Source organism: Geotrypetes seraphini, chromosome 10 (genome assembly GCF_902459505.1).
Source record: "Geotrypetes seraphini chromosome 10, aGeoSer1.1, whole genome shotgun sequence".
In the NCBI taxonomy this organism is placed as follows: domain Eukaryota; kingdom Metazoa; phylum Chordata; class Amphibia; order Gymnophiona; family Dermophiidae; genus Geotrypetes; species Geotrypetes seraphini.
In genome coordinates this window covers 32,334,097-32,353,865 of record NC_047093.1, presented here as the reverse complement: position 1 = coordinate 32,353,865, position 19,769 = coordinate 32,334,097, and the positions used below count along the sequence as shown (strand labels likewise).

Below are 19,769 nucleotides of genomic sequence, written 5' to 3'. Positions count from 1 at the left end.
AGAATCTATCCCCATCCCTGCGGATAACCATGAGAAACCATCCCATATCATTCTTCAATGCAAACACAATACTCCAAGTGGGGCCTCACCATCGACCTGTACTGGGGCATCAACACCTTTATATTAGGTCACTTGAGGGCACCTGCTTCCTGCTCAGCTGACCACCTTGTGCTGCACCTGCGCTGGAAGATCTGATTTTTGCCCAGATACTACAATATATGGTGACTTTCATGTACCGTGGAGTATATTTTAACATAAGCTCTTCCCACAGTTCCTTCTCCCTTTGCCAGTTTCCAGGAAATCATTCCATCTCCCTTACATAAACTGTTCCCAGAGGCCCGTTTGCCAGCTGGTCCTGGCAAGCCCTTCAGTTCTGTTTCTGCCTTTACACAGAGGAATGGAACCCATTACTAATTCAGCAGTGAGAGAAGTAAAACTGGAGGGGGGGAGGAAGATAGGAGTGGAAAAATTTTGCCCTCCATAATTTTTTTTTCAAGCAAGAGAAAATAATTTACAGCTGACTTAAGTTTCCAAGCAAATGCTGTTTCTAATGTGATGTATCGGCAGTGTCATGTGGGATCGGAATAGAAATCCAGTTACCCTTCCCCCGACTGCTCCTATATAAAGCTGCTTTTTCTCGCTAGTTGTATGGAATATTTTGTTTGATTTATTGCTTATTTTTAACTGTAAAGAATCGGAAACCATCTTCTCTTTTATCCAAAGAGCACCTGCATCACTTTTTCCCCTGGGGTAATTTATAAACACCTAGACCCACTGTTGCTTTTACAGAATAAGTGTAGCATATGTTCCCGAGAGTCTTTTCTGCCCAGGCACCCTGTCTGAGTCATTAAGCTGACTCCAGAGCCACATAGAAGGCGGATTCAGAGAACCTTCTGGAATTCTTTCTTGACCTCCAGGTGTCTTAAGGGTACAGGTTAAAGTAGGGGTTGTCAAAACCTCAGGACACACCCGGCCAATCGAGTTTTCAGGTTATCCATAATGAATATACTTGAGACAGATTTGCCTGCATTGTCTCTACTGTATGCAAATCTATCTCGTGCATATTCATTTTGGGTATCCTGAAAACCTGACTGGTTGGGTGTGTCCCAAGGACTGGGTTAACAACCCCTGGATTAGAGGGCAGAAAGTGCTATAGCTGTGTTTTCTGCAGTTAAAATGCTCTATTTTATCCAAACTCCTTGATTTAAGGGCCAACTGGATTCAGAGTCACAAGACAGGGTTTATTCATTCCTGGGTTTCCAACAGTGCATGCTGGGGCTTATAGTCTTGAATTTCTAGGGGAAGTCAGAACTACAAGACCGTGCATGCAATGGGTTAAGCCGAGGACTGGATCAACCTGTCCTGTGAATCTGGATCCAGTTGGCAAGCTTACCCTTGATCTAAGCTTCCTCTAACATCAGGAGAAATCCTGGCCATAAACATACATATACAGTGGCGTAGTAAGGGGGGGTGCGAGGGGGGTAGTCCTCCTCGGGACATCGGCACCCTTCTCGGCCCCCCTTCCCACTCCTCCCCCTGCCGCGTGTGCACACCCACATTCCTTCCCCATACCTTTTTAACTTTTAGTGTGAGGAACGACAAACTTGCTGCTCATGCTGGCTTCGGAGCTCTCTCTCTTGACGTCACTTCCTGGAGGAAGTGATGTCGGAGAAAGCTCTGAAGCTGATGCAGGCAGCAAGTTCTTTGCTGCTCACACCAAAGTTAAAAAGGTATGGGAAAGGGGTGCAGGCAGGGTAGAGGGTGGGAGAGAGGCACCACAGCCCCGAGCACCGGTTACTCTCGCCATGCCGCTGCATACACACCTTGTAATGTTTTGGTACTGGTGCAGTTAGAGAAGATCCAGACAGCTAGAGCTTCTCTTGGAAAAAATATGATTATATTAGTAAATGCCATGGTCGTCACGTTTCCTTTACTGTAGGGGGTGAGTCTGTTATAGCTATGAACGCTGATGGAAAGGCAGGCAGGGGATATCAGATAATCAAGGGAATAGAATTGTGTAAACAAAAATATTCACATGTGATTAGGTTGAAAGATTCATATAGCAGAGAGCTGCAGAAATACTTCCACTTTTCAATAGACCCCCAAATGGTCTGTGCTGAATAAATTACCTGAAATTTATTTATTTTAAAAAATTATTTTCCGTCTACAACCTAGGTGGATTACAATACAACAGAATATTTCACATAATCCTCACAAAACAAACTGCAACAAGTAAACCCTCTTCTAAAATTTCAAATATAAAATCTCACAAAGACACTTCAATCGAAAAGGAATATTTCTCAACATTTCGCTTTAGAAAAAAGCTCGTACAAATAAGTAAGTTTTTTTTTAAATTCCTTTTTAAAAGATTTTACTACATAATCTCAAATGACCGCCACTTGTTTTGGTCCTGCAAATTGTTTCCACCAAGTCCATTCTATACAAAGGGCAAGACATGCTGTCTTTGTCTCCCTGTACTAGGCATGATCACATAACCATCTGGTCCTGGGGTGCCACCTGATTGAGCTTAGACTGGGTAACCTAGATAGCTCTTAGAGGAGGCTGAAAGCACTGATGTAAATTGCACTGGCTGAATCCAGACAGTGATTTCATTTAGAAACTGTGGCTTATTGCTAATCTCACAGCTTGTGTTATGAGAGCATCCAGCACTGATTGACTGGGAGAGCAAGATTTCCCCTGTTATCCCACTCTCCTATATAACTGCTGTGAGAAGTGTGTCAATTTGTGACCTTGATGCTATGAAGAAAATTATCCCCTAAGGTATTTGTAGGACTGGGATCAGGATCAGATGTTCACCCATTCAGCCTGAGTGTCTGCACTGGGTGCTTGGTCTGAGGAGGCCTCTCCTCCTTCCTTCCATGTCAATGTCAATTTTTCTTTCTAGTATATACCAGACTCTTGGAGAATCAAATGTTCTAAAGTTGACACACATGCAAGAAGAGGGGGAAGAGACCAGACAAATGTGCCCTTCAACTAAAAGGAGGCCACAGATATGATAGAAAAAGCTCATTCCCATAAGAGTGGGTGCAGTGACTTAATCCCACTCACAGCCTTACCAAAGAACCCAAAATGAGTACAGTAATGGAATAAGGACTAGGATGTGCCCAATGAAGCTACAGAGTAGTACACTTAAAATAAATTGAAGAAAATATTTCTTTACTCAATGTGCAATTAGATTCTAGAATGCATTGAGAGAACATAGTAAAATCAGTTAGCTTAGCAGGGGACAGGACTGGGAAATTGAGTCCCTGTGTCATTCTCTATTATTTAGGTGGTTGAGTCGATCTATTGGCACTTCATTTTTGGGGCTGATTCATTCTGTGAGTTTCTAGCCAGGGTGTGAGCAGCTACTAGACAGGGACTCCCAAAGCTTGTATACTAGACTAGAAAAGGACCATAGCTAGGCTTGCTCAAATTAAGGTATAATATCTCTGTATCTTCAAGAAATACATCCATGGCAAAAGGAAAAATAAGGATTACTGGGAACAAAGAGCTTGACAAGAACCTTGAATCCTGAGGCATCAGAAAACAACTAAAAAATATCTAGACAGGAACAATAAGCCAGCAGGGAGCAAGCCCAGAGGTGGGATAGAAATACCGAAGCCTGTCCTGGGCTCATCCTTGCTAGATCAAGCCATAAAACAGGAACTAAGACTAATGATAAAATATTTTGACACCCACCTTACAGGATTTAACAAGGATTTGGCTTTCCTATCACAATATAAAACCATACAATTATCTTCTGATTTACCCATTGACCTCTCCCCCCCACCTCCACCCCTACCATTCCCTATGTAAATGTCAATGAAATGCTTTTATGTTTCACTATGTTTTGATGATGTCATCTTTTGCTCATCCCTGACCTGAGGCCTTTTTACCTTCCCTTTTTGTTTTATTTCTCTTTCTTGAACATAAGAAGGTGCCTCCGCTGGGACAGAACAGAGGTCCATCTTGACCAGCGGTCCGCTCACGCGGCGGCCCATCAGGCCTATCGCCTGAACAGTAGTCCCAGACTAATTTTGTAACTTACCTCTAGTCCTCTAATCCTATCCTTATAACCTACCTCTACTCCTATCTGTACCCCTCAATCCCTTTGTCCTCTAGGTACCTATCCAAACCTTCTTTGAAGCCCTGTAGCATGCTCCTGCTTATCACTTCTTCTGATAGTGCGTTCCATGTATCCACCACCCTCTGTGTGAAAAAGAACTTCCTGGCGTTTGTTCTAAACCTATCCCCTTTCAATTTCTCTGAGTGCCCCCTTGTACTTGTAGTTCCGCATAATTTGAAAAATCTGTCCCTATCTACTTTTTCTACACCCTTCATGATTTTGAAGGTTTCTATCATGTCCCCTCTAAGTCTCCGCTTTTCCAGGGAGAAAAGCCCCAGCCTTTTCAGTCTGTCAGTATATGAGAGGTCCTCCATACCCTTTATTAGCTTAGTTGCTCTTCTCTGGACTCTCTCAAGTACCGCCTTTAAGACAGACTAACACTGCTTTTATCCAAGACACAACTAGGAATGGACTGGCTAGTCAGAATCTCAAGAAGCAAAATAGCTCCTCCTGGAATGCAGGTGCCCTCCAATCCAAAAGGCACCAATTCAAGGCTGGCCTGTGTGCCTGATGACTTACATTTAGAAAAAAACCTGAAATTTTTGGGTGTCAAACCAGTGCACTTTCCTAAAAATTGCAGCTCCGACATTTTATCTTATAGGTCAGACTCGTTGCTACTCCCTGCATGTTAAATAATCTGAATGCTAGAAATGTGCATGTTTTGAAGCGTCTCGAGGCTGGGAGAACCATTTTTTGAAAAAAAGGGCAGGGTTGTCACCAACTCATGCATACTAGCTGTAATAGTTGAAGACGGAATGTAAAACTAAAAATTGTGCATTGTGTTGACGTTTCCAAGCCCTGGTCTTGGCAAACTTTGAGCTCAGTCGATCACAGTCTTCTCATTCTCTCCCTTAGCTTGTGTGAAGACCTCTTTGCAAGATGTCATCTGAAGAGAAGAATGGGACAAACCAGCCCAGTAGTCGCCTGCAGAGCAGGAAGCCCCCAAACCTTTCTATCACCATCCCGATGACAGAGAGCAGGAAGGACAGCAAGTTGAAAGAGGTGGCGTGTTGTATCTGTTTCTATCGTAATTATGCTGTTATGATATATAACATCCATGCACTCGTATGACTAGCTTATTTCAGGGGTACATAATATCCTATATAATAAAAAGCTAGCCGCACATGCGCACTCATACTGCGTGCTTCCAGGATCTCTGATCTGTGAGATGTAGTTCCGTGGCCGCAGGAGTGCGCATGCGCGGGTCCCCAGCACTTACCTAGAAAGGAATGGCTGCCAGCGTTGGACTCCCTCATGAGCCGCACCAGTAGTGTCGGCTCCTCTCATGAGCCGCACCAGCGTCGGAGAAGGCTTCTGACGCTGGTGGGGATCGTGAGGCGATACTTGCCCGGATTAGGCCAGACTGCGGGCTGGGCAGGGACGAGCCAAAGAGACTCCAGCCGCGAGCCATGCGAGGGAGGGAAACAGACTGAAAAAAAAAAAAAAAGTAAGAAGCTTGGCTTGCCTGCGGGAAACTCGATAAGGGAAGGGGGGGCCCTTTGAGCAGGAAGGGGGGTGGGTGAAAATGCTGCTACTGCTGCACAGGGACCTGGAGGGGAAGGGAGAGGGTCAGAAAGACAGAGAAAGGGGGCCAGAGAGAGAGAGAGAGAGACAGTGGGAGGGAGAGAGACACAAAGACAGACAGACATATTTTCTAGCACCCGTTAATGTAACGGGCTTAATGACTAGTGGTATATAAAATCTATGCATGTATGACTTGCATGGATATTATATTTCCGACTACTCAAGCCAGTGATAGTATAACCATGTACTCAAAATAGTTTCTCTTCCATAGTTTACAATACATTGCCAAAATACTTAGAAACTTAGTGATGTGCTGCTGAAAGAGATGGGTTTTTAGTAATTTGGGATGTATGGGGGGAGGGGCAGGGAATTGATTTGCCTTTTATTGTTTTGACGCAGGTTTTTGACCCGGAAGGTTTTTCCTTGAGCTTAGTTCTCACACTCAAGATTGCAGGTTAGCCTGATCCTGCATTAAAGCACCTCTTGGCATTTTGCTAATGTAAATAAATATGTTTTGTCTTATTATGTAGGTTGGTTTGTTCTATATTGATCAGATGTGGTGGTCTCTTAATTTGTATGTTTCGGGACCCCTTAGTGTGTGCCATCTTCTGCCACAGCTCATTTAGTCCCACAGTTGTGGCAGCACATGGATGCCTGTTAGCATGGGCCAAGCATTGGTAAAAGGGATCCATATAGATACTTTTCCTCCTATATGTAAGAATTATTTTTGCCTTTCTGGATTTCTCTGAAACTTGTAAAAGAGAAGGAAACCAAACTTGCATCATGTTTGTCTTGGGTGGGACAAGCAGTGTTTCTCAACTCGGTCCTGGAGTACTCCCTTGCCAGTCAGGTTTTTAGGATATCTGTGCTGAATATGCATGAAAGAAATTTGAACATAAGAATTGCCGCTGCTAGGTCAGACCAGCGGTCCATCGTGCCCAGCAGTCCGCTCACGCGGCGGCCCTCTGGTCAAAGATCAGCGCCCTGAGACTAACCCTACCTGCATACGTTCCGGTTCAGCAGGAACTTGTCTAACTTTGTCTTGAATCCCTGGAGGGTGTTTTTCCCCTATGACTGTCTCCGGAAGAGTGTTCCAGTTTTCTACCACTCTCTGGGTGAAGAAGAACTTCCTTAATTTCGTACGGAATCTATCCTCTTTCAATTTTAGAGAATGCCCTCTCGTTCTCTCTACTTTGCATATAATGAAGGCAGTTTATGCGTATTCATTGTGGATATCCTGAAAACCTGACTGGCAAGAGGGTACTCCAGGACTGAGTTGAGAAACACTGGGATAGAGAGCTATGGAGCAGGCTTAATTCTGGCAGTGTGGAGCCGTGCTTGGCCAGTCACGATGTTACTAATCGGGTTCTCCACTGGTTTCTTTTTTTTTTTTTTTTTCTGTTTCAGCCTTTGACTAAACCAGCATATCATAAGAGTGTAAGTCTCCAGGAGCCGCAGGGGAGGAGGGGCAATGAAAGTGCCTCGTATGAGAAGCGCCCGGGCTTCCGTCGACAGGCATCCCTGTCTCAGAGCATTCGCAGGTAGGCTCTGCAGCCACTCAGAGCAAACTAGATGGCAGTTAGCTGCAAGAGGCATCTGTTAGCAAATTTTGGGAGGGGATAAACATTTGAATTCAAGGTAATGCTGACTGGTCTAAATGATAAAGATATTTAGCGGCCTCTGCTAGGAGAGTTACTCATGGAAGGCTTCGGGTGTTCTTTGCTTTTGGGCAGAACATAAGGAATCAGTGGGGGATGAGGGACCATGAGATTGAGAGCCTTATTTTTCTTGGCACATGTTGAAATTTGAAATGTAATATATTCATTCTCCACTAGGCCTCCCAAACACGTTTGTCCTCAAAATATCTAGTCATAGGACTTCCCACATCTCTAATATAACCACGCTCTGTAATGTTGTATTCTTGCTGTCCATCTTGGGTGCTTCTAATCGCATGTACAGCAGACCAGTACCTCAAGACAAGTCATCACTACAAACATTTAATTAAAAGTAGAGCAGATCAAATTGGAGGTAGGAGTATCCCTCTTCTATGACGGAATGAAAAAATGAGATGTACACTTTACTGCATGTGGAGAGGTTCGATGTGAAACGGGCTTCCCTCAGAGCTTAGAGGCAATTCCAACAGATTTGGATGCCTATTTGGGACACAGTTCCTCATAGAGCCCGTAGTTATTTGTTGAATATGTAGTTTGGGGTGGCTGGGGAAGGGGACGGGAGTTGGGTGGAAGGGGAATGGGTGCAGCGTGTTGTTTTTGGGGACCACCGTGAAGAATACACGTGTGGTCCCTATTCTGCTAGTTGTCTTGTTGCCTGTGTGCAGTCTGTATTTGTTTGAAATAATAAAGATAGATTGAAGAAAAAAAAAAAAAAGTGTTTCTGCTAGAAGATGGGGCATGTACAGTTGATTGGAAAGAATTGATCATTTCCCAAGGGCAAATGCTTGAGTACCTGATTGTAAAAACCACTTAGATAACCTTGATAGGCGGTATATAAAATCCTAATAAAATTTGAAACTTCAATGATCTAGGAAAGAAATGGCAGGCCAGTTTCTTTTTTTTTTTAATTAATTCTTTATTGAATTTCATATTTTTTATGATAACAGTAATCATATCAAAATCAACAATATCCATAGAAATCCAAATAATTAAGAAATATTGGTTGGACCATGGCCCAGCCCTTATGCATACAAAATGCTAATGTATAAGCTGTACTGTTTATGGAGTTCTGTTATCAATCAGCTGATTTCACTCGCCACCATCTTCCCCTCCCTCCTTCCCTCCCCAGGGAAACCGAGAAGTGGTTTGGTGTCAGCAATGACTGGGAGGAAAAACGGCAGCTCTGGCAACGCAAGAGCCTGCAGCATTGCAGCCAGAGGTATGGAAAACTCAAGGCCCAGTACCAGCGGGATGCAGAACTGGCCGTTCAAGAGACCCCGTCCTTCCAAACTACAGAGTCTCCTGCCACAGGCAAGCTGCGCAAGGTAGGATGTCTATCGGTTTGCTAACTTTGGTTAAAGTTTTTAAGGGGGGGGGGAAAGGAAGGGAGTCAAAACAAGGTGTAAACCCTTTGGTTTTTATACTACTCAACTTCAGATTAAAATTCAGTGGGACTAGTCCAGCATTTGATTAGCGCAGGGTCAATTCTGTGGGCGCAGCCAGAGCAGACTAGCAGTTTCTGGATAACTTGCCGATGATCAGTTGCGGCACCTGGGTAATTCACCGGGTGAGTGGGATGGCATGCAGTCCTGTGGGATTTCTTAGAGTCCTGTAGCTATCTATACCCAGTCATTTCTGGGCACTGCTGCTCATCCAGATATTCAGTGCTAGCACAGATGATCCGGGACTAACTCAGCCAGCAGTAGCTAACATAAAAAAAACAACCCAAAACTCGCTGACCTGTTTACTTTTCTGTCAATACAGGGCTGTAAAAGCAAGAAATTTCTTGACCATACTTTAGCATTCCAAGCGGCTTCCCATGCTAGAGAATTTCGATTGTTATTGCTTGGAGCTTGTTCTTATAAACATTTCAGAACCCAATTGAAAACTCATCTTTTCTCAAAATACTTGGTCAAATAATTTTTCTGTCATTATCAAATTGCCTTTAGTTTATAATCTTTTGTAAACCACGTGGAACTTACGGTTACGCGGTCAAGAAGTACGCTGTTATGTGATTAATGTGAAGAGCGGTGCTAGAATCTGCGCACCCACGCTACCTGTGCATTTTGTATGTAAATGTCCAGAACAGCTATCCATGCACATAAATGCAAACTTTTTTTTTTTTCCTAAGCTCTATTCTGCAAATAGTGAGTATTTACAAGGGGGTGGGACATAGGCAGGGCTTCAACTTATGTGCATAACTTAACAGCAGAGCTTCCCAAACTATGGGTCAGGACCCTAACGGGAGTCCCTAAACCCAATTTTGGAGTCGCAGCCTGGGTGTGCTATCCATAAGTGCAACATTATTCTACAGTTCTGGAGTATGTCACAGTTGCATTTAGCTACAATCATGAAGTCACAACCACAAAAAGATTGGGTGCCTGTAGTGGCGTAATGAAGGAGTTTTTGGCGCCAGGGGGTGGGATGAAGCCCTCCGCTGCACTTTTCCCTGCTGACCTGACATTACTGTACCCTGCCCCCATGCTCTTCCCTTCACACACACACCCCCCACCCCCAATACCTCATCATATCTTTGCTGGTAGTGAGTAGGCGGTCATCCCCGCTGCTTGCATCGGCTGCACCTTCTTTCTAACGTCACTTCCTGGTCTCGCGAATAGGAAGTGATCTTTGGATCGCTATAAAAGCTGGTTTTTCTTAATAATGACGGGAATAGCCATCCAGATGATAGCACGCAACTGGAAGCGTTATGATAGACTTAATTATACTTTCTGGTGGGCAAACTTATGTTCTAGCTACAAATATGAAAGAATGAATGCTGAAATTTTAGGGTATAGTAGTGCATTTGAAAGGGTGTGGAGCCCATTGACATCATTTATTGAGTCACAATAGTTGTCACTTACCTTTTCTTTTTATCTGTCCTTACACATCCAGGGTGGGAGGGAGATGGGAAAACATTATAATAATTATTCATTATATCTATTTGATTGAAATTATACATGTGATTTTATTTTCATTAGTTAAGGGAAGGAGTGGGGGTGAAAATGTTTGTTGTTGAAATATATGTATATTTAAAGTGCTTTTGTTTGATTTGTTTATATTTAAATTCACTGTATTGCACTGTTAATAATTGAAAACTAATAAAGATTTACAAAAAAAAAAAAAAAGAATAGGAAGTGATATTTGAAGATGTAGGGGAGGGAGGGACCTTTCAAAGACCCATCCCATCGCTGGGGGAGGAACAGGAGAGGTGCTGGCACCCCCACTAAGTCGGCATCCGGGGCGGTCTATGGCCCCCTCCCCTCCCTAGCTACACCACTGGGTACCTGGCACATTTAGACACTGACATTTTGGTTTCTGTGCCTGGCATAAGTGCGGGTACTAAACTAAAACTTAGTTTTATAGACCAAGTCATCAACCAAGAGGAGCTCGACTCGGTTAACAATAATGTAATACATAATACATAAACTTGACAAGGAAAAGTGGACTGAAATAGTTAATTTCCAAAAGTTTTCAGAACTTTCCGGAATAAAGCAAAAGAACCTAAACTTCTGAATGTAAGCGGTAAAGCATTCCAGAATTAGGTTAAGTTAAAAGCAAAAGAATGACTAAATCTCTTAAAGGTTCTGTTGTAAATTAAGTTTTGAGAACTTCTGGCAAGGTGAAATCTATGAACATTCCAGTCTAAAGGAATCAAAATAGCGAAAATGCCAAATAGGATCTTAAATGCAATGCAAATGCACTTAAATTGAATTCTGAGATAGTATTAGGCATGCTGATCCAAGGTTATGCTAATGTTCTTTAATGGAACCTAGGCAGCTTGGGTCTGTTAGAACAGACTCCTACAGCATGATCTCAGTGCACCTAAATGGAAGAACCTGCTTCTAGAATTACCCTCCAAGGGCCCTTTTGTAAAAGGCCTTGAACTTTGTAGAATCATGCAGTTGTGTTTATCTACATTTTGCTTGACAGTTTTCTCCCCATCGCCATGTCCTTTCTGTCATATTTTTGTTCTGCCTTTGTTGTATGTTGGTCCTCTTTCTTCTCAAAATCAATTAAGATTTTATTTCTCTTCTCTGCTTTGAAAGATTGTGGACCCTTTGGCCAGAGGTCGGGCATTCCGGCACCCAGATGACGTTGACAGGCCTCGGACGCCTCATCCTGCTCTACCGCCTGTGACTCCTGGGGTCATCTCTCTGGCTTCACTCCACAGCGTCCGGTCTGGGTATAGCCGTTTTCCCCGTCGCAAGAGGGAGTCTGTGGCACACATGAGCTTCAGGGCTGCTGCCTCCATTATTAAAGTTAGTTTGAATTGTATAATAGAAAGTTTTAGCCAAATGAACTATGAAAAATGTTCTGTAAATATGCTGTCTCACCCCCCACCCCCTCTCCTCTCACAAGTGCCAAGTGAATCTCTGAATGAGGCTGTCTTTAGATTTGGTTTTGTTGAAGGAACGCTCTCTCTTGTTGCTTTTGAAGGGTCACCCCGTTCTAACACCACACCCAAAAGGGAGGACGCAGAAGAGAAGCTTTGTGTATCCCAGCTTCATGGACGAAGAAACGGATGCTGCCGACACATTTGACTCCTCGTTCTTTAGTAAGGCAAGCATGGTTCCATGGCTTTTCCTCTTTTCTGTACGATATAATGCATTTCGCAGAAGGGGTTGATTATAGATCAGGGCACTGTTCTTGTTCGTTGTTCTCTTTCTTGGAACATGATTTTAATAAAAGATATTGCTACTTTGTCTTCAACATCTTTGAAAGCGTTTTCGAAGGGGAAGACTTAACGCCGTAGTCTTCACTCCTAGTTCTTGAGGGCTACCAACATGTCAAATTTTCAGTCATATTCCTAATGAATGTGCTTAAAAGAGATTGCATGCCTCCACATCGTGCAAATATCTTTCTTTCATGCATTTTCATTAAGAATATCCTGGAAACCTTTTGAAGGCTCTCGGTGACTGCGTGAAGACCAAGGACCTAGCAGTTAACGAAACGAAAAGAGAACAGGGAATCTTTGTCCTTGTTGACATTAAATAAGTAAATTAAATAATTAGGGTGGCTAGTTTTATGTGACAAAGCTGATGTGAAACTTAATACTGTCTTGGCTTGATTTGCAAAGTGAAGATTTTGGTTTTGGTGGTGATGGTGTTGACGTTGCACATCCAAGTCTACCCTTTGTTATAATCTTGACCCCATTCATCTTTGTGTCATGCTTTCCACTGATCCTGGGCTCATCACTTTCATAACTACTGATTGGAGCATACTGCCGGGCCTGATGGCTTGGAGGGGAGGGGAGGAAGGAAAGTGGCAGAGATGTACCTTGGACTTGGCAGAGAAAGGAGGCAGAGACAACAGAATAGCTGCTATAAAATTAAATTTTCCATATTGGCCTTATAAGTGGATCATTCTGTAATAGGCCCAATATTGCAGTGAACTTGGCTCCATAATTAAAAGGATGGGAAACTGAAGAGGGTCAAATGATGCATAGAGTTTGAAGTATTCGAAAGTGCCCACTTTTAGAAACAGAGAAATATGACAGCAGATGAAGGCCATATGGCCCATCTAGTCTGCCAATCCACAGCATCCACTATCTCTTCCTCTCCCTAAGAGATCCCACGCTTTGAATTCAGACAGTCTTTGTCTCCAGCACCTCTACTGGGGGACTATTTCTTGCATCTATCACCCTTTCTGTAAAAAGTATTTCCTTAGATTACTCCTGAGCCTGTCACCTCTTAACCTCATTCTATGTCCTCACTCTGGAGTTTCCTTTCAATTGAAAGAGTCTCGCCTCGTGTATTTATCCCACATAGGTATTTAAATGTCTGTATCTCGTCTCCCCTCTCTCACCTTTCCTCCAAAGTATACATATTGAGATCTTTTAAGTCTGTCCCCGTGCACCTTATGACGTAGACCATCAACCAATTTGGTTGCCTTTCTCTGGACCGACTCCATCCTGTTTATATCTTTTTGAAAGTGCGGTCTCCAGAATTGTACACACTGTTCTAAATGAGGTTTCACCAGTCTTATATAGGGGCATCAATACCTCCTTTTTCCTTTTGGACATTCCTTTCTCTATTTACCTAAGCAACCTTCTAGCTTTTGCCATCACCTTTTCAATTTGTTTGGCCACTTTAAGATCATCACATATTATCACATCCAAGCCCCACTCCTCTTTCATGCACAAAAGTTCTTCCCCCCCCCCCCCTAAACTGTACCATTCTCTCGGATTTCTGCAGCCCAAATGCATGACCTTGCATTTCTTAGCATTAAATCTTAGCTGCCAAATTTCAGACTAGAGAATGACATGGGGGGGCAAATTTTTTCCCAGTCCCCACAGGGACTCATTTTCCCATCCTGTCTCCAGAAGTTCTTTTCCTGTGCCTACCCCATTCCTGCAAGCTCCATCCTCATCCGCACAAGCCTTAAACACTTTAATATCGAATGTGTTTGAGGCATGTGCGGTTAAGGCAGAGCTTACAGGAATGGGACAGCGAGAAAACTCATGGAGATGGGGAAATTGAGTTCCTGCAGGAATGGGGAAAATTTGTCACTAGTCCAAGCAAAATGATGCCATTATTTCAGCTTCACTGGCCCAACAAGTTATCTACAACCATTTACACCTGTTAAATATTCAACTGCTCCTTGTCCTGAAGAGGTGCTGAGTGAGAATCTGCTAAGGGGAAGAAAAACTCAGTTGGAATATCCTGTCTGCTGACATTCAGACTTGGGAAAAGGTAAACCTGGGTTATCCCAGGACAAGCAGGCAGGTATTCTCACTAGTGGGTGATGTCATCAGACAGAGCCCCGGTACGGACGTCTCACAAGCACGTGTTGCTTGTAGAAACTTAAAGTTTCTAGATGCCCGCACCGCGCATGCGCCGGTGCCTTCCTACCCGGAGATCCGGGCGTGTCTCCTCAGTTCTTTCTTTTCCGCGGAGCTGAGAAGTTCAACTTCTTCATGCGCTAGCTGAATTCAGTTAAATTTGCCTTCCTTGTCCGCGTTTTCGTTTTCTTTTAATTACAGTTAACAGTTCTTTTCTTTTTCAGTAAAAAAAAAAAAAAAAAAGAAGATTATTTCCTCCGGCAGGTCGAACGGGCCGGCCACGTGGCTCAGGCCCACTGGCTTCGACCTAGCGGCGGAGATTTTCCGGCCTATGTCCCGGCCAATCACCGGGTTTAAAAAGTGCAGCAAGTGCCAACGCGCGATTTCACTCACGGACCCTCACCGGCGCTGTTTGCAGTGTTTGGGCCCTGACCACATCCCGAAATCGTGCGGGCCTTGCTCTACCCTTACGGCACGCTCTTTCAAGCGGCGTTGCCTATTGTGGGAATCGATGTTCAAGATGGACGCAGCTAAGGATCCCTCAGCCTCCACTTCATCTGATACCTCCCCGGTTCGGGCGAAACCGGCATCGACCACTCCTGCATCGAGTGTGGTGAAACCGGCATCGCTCACCCCGACACCATCCACGAGCTCGACGTCGGTGCCTGCCCCGGTCTCCTCTGTTCAGGTACCTCTTCCTTCCACAGTGCCACCAATGGTCATCAAAGTGCCGAAAGCTACTAAGCAGAAGCACTCGGCCTCGAAGGAGCGCGATGTCCGTGCAGGAGGACCCCCTTTCGGTGCGGATCCCTCCTTATCGGCTTCGCTACGGTCCGTGCTGGAAGCTCAATTCGTTGAGCTCATGCAGACCATCGGACCCGGGCTCATCGCTGCCATACAGGGTGACCTCCCGGTACCGGTCCAAAGGGGCGGCCCGCCCCCTCCCCCTCCCCCATACCGTTCGACCTCGACAACCGACGAGGACGAACGGGGGAGGGCGGCGATGCCCACGCGGCAAGCCTCGATTACCGATATGCCGCCATTAGAACCCATTACGCCTCCGCGCCAACATGGGACCAGACCTCCGATCGATACTCGAAGCCCTGGGCATAGTCAGGAAGAGTTCTTCCGTACTCCTTACCAGACTTGGGTAGCATCGCAAGAACCCGCATCGCAAACCCAGTTGCGATCCACTGCTTCCAGCCCTATCCACTTGGGGGCCTCGGGAGACCATGCGATGCACAGACGATCCCGAACCCCGTCCCGCCACCGAGACGGGCACCGATCGAGACACTCATCCTGGCACTCCTCACGCCATTCGGAGGTGTCACCGCAGAAAAAACTGCAACGTAGGGGATACTCCTCATCAGAGGTGTCCCCCCCGAGGGGCCCGGAGTACGAGGAGACACTGGTGCCCGATTCTCCTTGTCACTCCCCGATGTCCACGGACCTGGAGGCCTCCTCCTCCTCCAGCCCGTCCCACAGACCGACGCTGGCGGAACAATTGTCCTTCTCATCATTCCTCCGACAAATGGCGGAGGATCTGGATGTGACCCTTGACACGGGCTCCCGATACTCCAAAGAGTATCTGGACACCATGCATTTACCTAACCCTCCAACGGAGTCGCTTCGGCTCCCCTTGCATAAATTACTGGACCAGACCTTCATGCAGTGCTTCGAAACGCCGTATTCCATACCGGCGATCCCCAGCAAACTCGATGCTCGATACCGCATCGTGCACCATAAAGGGTTCGAGGGCCCTCAACTCTCCCACCAATCCCTACTGGTCGAGTCCTCCCTTAAACGCTCTCATCCCTCCCAGGTCTACGCCTCTGTACCGCCGGGCCGAGAGGGGAGAACGATGGACAAATTTGGTAGAAAATTCTACCAAAACTCCATGATGGCGTCACGGGTGCTAAACTACAACTTCTTTTTCTCTTCCTATCTGGAGTTCTTCTTGCCGGTGCTCCGCAAGTTCACTCCGTTCATAGACAACCAAGCTCGATTCGAGTTCGAGGAAGTGGTAGCCTCCCTCTCCCAATTACGCCTCCAGCTGATGCAATCCTCCTTCGATGCATTCGAACTCTCGGCACGCGCCGCCGCAAGCGCGGTAGCTATGCGTCGCCTGGCATGGCTCCGTACTATCGATATGGATCCCAACCTACAGGACAGACTCGCCAACGTACCATGTGCTGGAGCTGACCTGTTCGATGAGTCTATCGAAACTGTTACCAAGAAGCTGTCGGATCATGAAAAATCCTTTCAATCCATCCTGCGGCCCAAACCCAAACCTCAACAGTCTCGACCTTCCAGGCCACCCCTGATTTACCAGCGGCGTTACATGCCCAGACAAACGCCTGCTGCGAGACAGCCTGCGAAGAGACAACCTCCCCAGAAGTCTCAGCAAAAACCTCAGCCACCGGCGGTACCTAAGGCTCCCCAGCCCTTTTGACGCCCCCCCCCGGGAGCATAACCTCGGCCTCTCCCATAGGGGGCCGCCTCCATCTTTTTTACCATCGATGGGAGGCCATAACCACGGACCTATGGGTCCTCACCATCATAAGAGAAGGATACTCTCTTCAATTCCACCGGGTCCCCCCGGACCACCCTCCAAGAGAGTATCCTTCAAGCTCGACGCAGACCGCCCTGCTTCTTCAGGAAGTCCAAACCTTACTTCAGCTTCGGGCTGTCGAGCCGGTCCCGTCAGACCAATTGAACCGAGGGTTTTACTCCCGGTACTTCCTCGTCCCGAAGAAAACGGGCGACCTGCGACCCATTTTAGACCTTCGAGCCCTCAACAAGTTCCTGGTCAAAGAGAAGTTTCGCATGTTGACTTTGGCTTCTCTATACCCCCTCCTCGAGCAGAACGACTGGTTATGCTCCCTGGATCTCAAGGAGGCCTACACTCACATCCCCATTCACCCGGCCTCCCGAAAGTTCCTCAGATTTCGGGTGGGAAATCTGCACCTACAGTATCGAGTGCTACCATTCGGCCTATCTTCGTCCCCCAGAGTCTTCACAAAGTGCCTGGTGGTAGTGGCCGCGGCACTCCGGGACAGGGGTCTACAGGTATTCCCATACCTCGACGACTGGCTCATCAAGGCCCCGTCAGCCCCAGAGGTCACTTCGGCGGCCTTGGCTACAACCTACTTCCTCCAGAATTTGGGCTTCGAGATCAACTTCTCCAAGTCTCATCTACAACCCACCCAGTCCCTCCCCTTCATCGGAGCGGTCCTGGACACCACCCGACTCCGAGCATTCCTGCCTCGGCAACGCATGGAGTCTCTTCTTCATCTCAGCCAATCGGTGTCTACTCGCCAAACCCTACCGGCGAGACAACTGATGGTGCTCCTGGGCCATATGGCCTCCACAGTACATGTGACACCCTTTGCCAGACTCCACCTCAGGATCCCCCAGTGGACCCTGGCATCACAGTGGAATCAAACGTCCGATCCACTATCCAAACGCATCTTAGTCACACCTGCTCTTCGGCAGTCTCTACTTTGGTGGATGACCTCTTCGAATCTATCCAGAGGTTTGCTGATGCACTCTCCCCCCCATCAGAAAGTTCTCACAACCGATTCGTCGAACTACGCATGGGGGGCCCACCTGGAGGGTCTCCGCACCCAAGGATTCTGGACCAGTGCGGAAAGACTACACCAAATCAATCTACTGGAACTCAGAGCCATCTTCAATGCGCTCCAAGCTTTCCAACACCTACTCCACGACATGGTAATCCTCATTCGCACAGACAATCAGGCCGCCATGTATTATATCAACAAGCAAGGAGGCACGGGCTCGGCCCTCCTTTGCCAGGAAGCTCTACGAGTCTGGGACTGGGCGGTGCGCCACAACACCCTACTCAGAGCAGTATACATCCAGGGGGAGAACAACGTCTTAGCAGACAAACTAAGCCGTCTGCTACAACCGCACGAATGGACTCTCCATTCCAGCCCCCTTCACCAAATTTTCACGCAATGGGGGACGCCCCAGATAGACCTCTTTGCGGCTCCCCACAACGCCAAACTGCCTCAGTTTTGCTCCAGGATCTACACTCCTCATCGCCTCGAGGCAGATGCTTTTCTACTGAACTGGGGGAAACTATTTCTATATGCGTTCCCACCATTCCCGCTGATCCAGAAGACTCTGGTCAAGCTGAAGCTCGAACGGGCCACCATGATTCTAATAGCTCCTCGGTGGCCCAGACAACCTTGGTTCTCCCTCCTACTTCAACTCAGCAGCAGGGAACCAGTACCACTTCCAGTGTTTCCTTCACTGCTTACTCAACATCAAGGATCACTACTTCATCCCAACCTGCAGGCTCTCCACCTGACAGCTTGGTTCCTCTCAACGTAACCCCTCACCAATTCTCACAAGAAGTGAGGGAGGTCTTGGAAGCTTCCAGGAAGCCCGCCACTCGACAATGCTACTCCCAAAAATGGACCAGATTCTCCTCATGGTGTGTTTCTAAGTCAACGGAACCTCAGCGAGCTTCCTTATCCTCCGTGCTGGACTATCTCCTACACCTATCTCAATCTGGGCTCAAGTCCACATCCATACGAGTCCACCTGAGCGCTATTGCGGCGTTCCACCAGCCCCTACAAGGGAAACCCCTCTCGGCCCATCCGGTGGTCGCCAGATTTATGAAAGGACTCTTCCATGTTAACCCTCCTCTCAAACCACCCCCAGTAGTTTGGGACCTCAATGTAGTCCTTTCCCACCTCATGAAGCCCCCGTTTGTACCACTCAACAGGGCCCCTCTGAAGTATCTCACCTGGAAAGTGCTTTTCCTTGTAGCCCTTACGTCCGCTCGCAGAGTCAGCGAACTCCAGGCATTGATGGCGGACCCACCATTCACAGTATTCCACCATGACAAGGTGGTCCTCCGCACTCACCCGAAATTCCTGCCTAAGGTGGTCTCCGAATTTCATCTCAACCAATCCATTGTACTTCCAGTATTCTTCCCTAAGCCTCATTCTCACCACGGAGAATCGGCCCTTCACACTCTAGACTGCAAACGTGCCTTGGCTTTCTACCTGGATCGCACCAAGCCACACAGAACCACTCCTCAACTTTTTGTCTCCTTCGACCCTAACAAGTTGGGAAGACCCGTATCAAAGCGCACCATCTCTAATTGGATGGCGGCTTGTATCTCTTCCTGCTATGCCCAGGCTGGATTATCACTTCCTTGTAAGGTCACAGCCCATAAGGTCAGAGCAATGGCAGCCTCAGTAGCATTCCTCAGATCAACACCAATCGAGGAAATTTGCAAGGCTGCCACCTGGTCCTCGGTTCACACATTCACCTCACATTATTGTCTGGATACCCTCTCCAGACGGGATGGACAGTTTGGCCAAACAGTATTGAAAAATTTATACTCTTAAGTCGCCAACTCCCCCTCCATCCCACTGAGGTTAGCTTGGAGGTCACCCACTAGTGAGAATACCTGCCTGCTTGTCCTGGGATAAAGCAATGTTACTTACCGTAACAGTTGTTATCCAGGGACAGCAGGCAGCTATTCTCACGTCCCACCCACCTCCCCTGGGTTGGCTTCTCAGGCTAGCTACCTGAACTGAGGAGACACGCCCGGATCTCCGGGTAGGAAGGCACCGGCGCATGCGCGGTGCGGGCATCTAGAAACTTTAAGTTTCTACAAGCAACA

The 19,769-nt window shown here is 46.7% G+C and overlaps 1 protein-coding gene across 6 annotated transcripts in view; it reads left to right on the top strand.

Annotated features, from left to right (window-relative positions):
* RHBDF2 (rhomboid 5 homolog 2) overlaps positions 1-19,769 on the top strand; it is a 152,506-nt gene that overhangs the window by 70,540 nt on the left and 62,197 nt on the right. For all 6 annotated transcript variants that reach the window (XM_033961734.1, XM_033961735.1, XM_033961737.1 and 3 more), the window contains 5 exons: positions 4,985-5,131; positions 7,061-7,194; positions 8,456-8,651; positions 11,373-11,585; positions 11,764-11,886. In XM_033961734.1, the coding sequence (XP_033817625.1) occupies positions 5,009-5,131; positions 7,061-7,194; positions 8,456-8,651; positions 11,373-11,585; positions 11,764-11,886 (789 nt within the window). In that variant the 5' untranslated portion in view covers positions 4,985-5,008. The remainder of the gene's footprint in view (positions 1-4,984; positions 5,132-7,060; positions 7,195-8,455; positions 8,652-11,372; positions 11,586-11,763; positions 11,887-19,769) is intronic.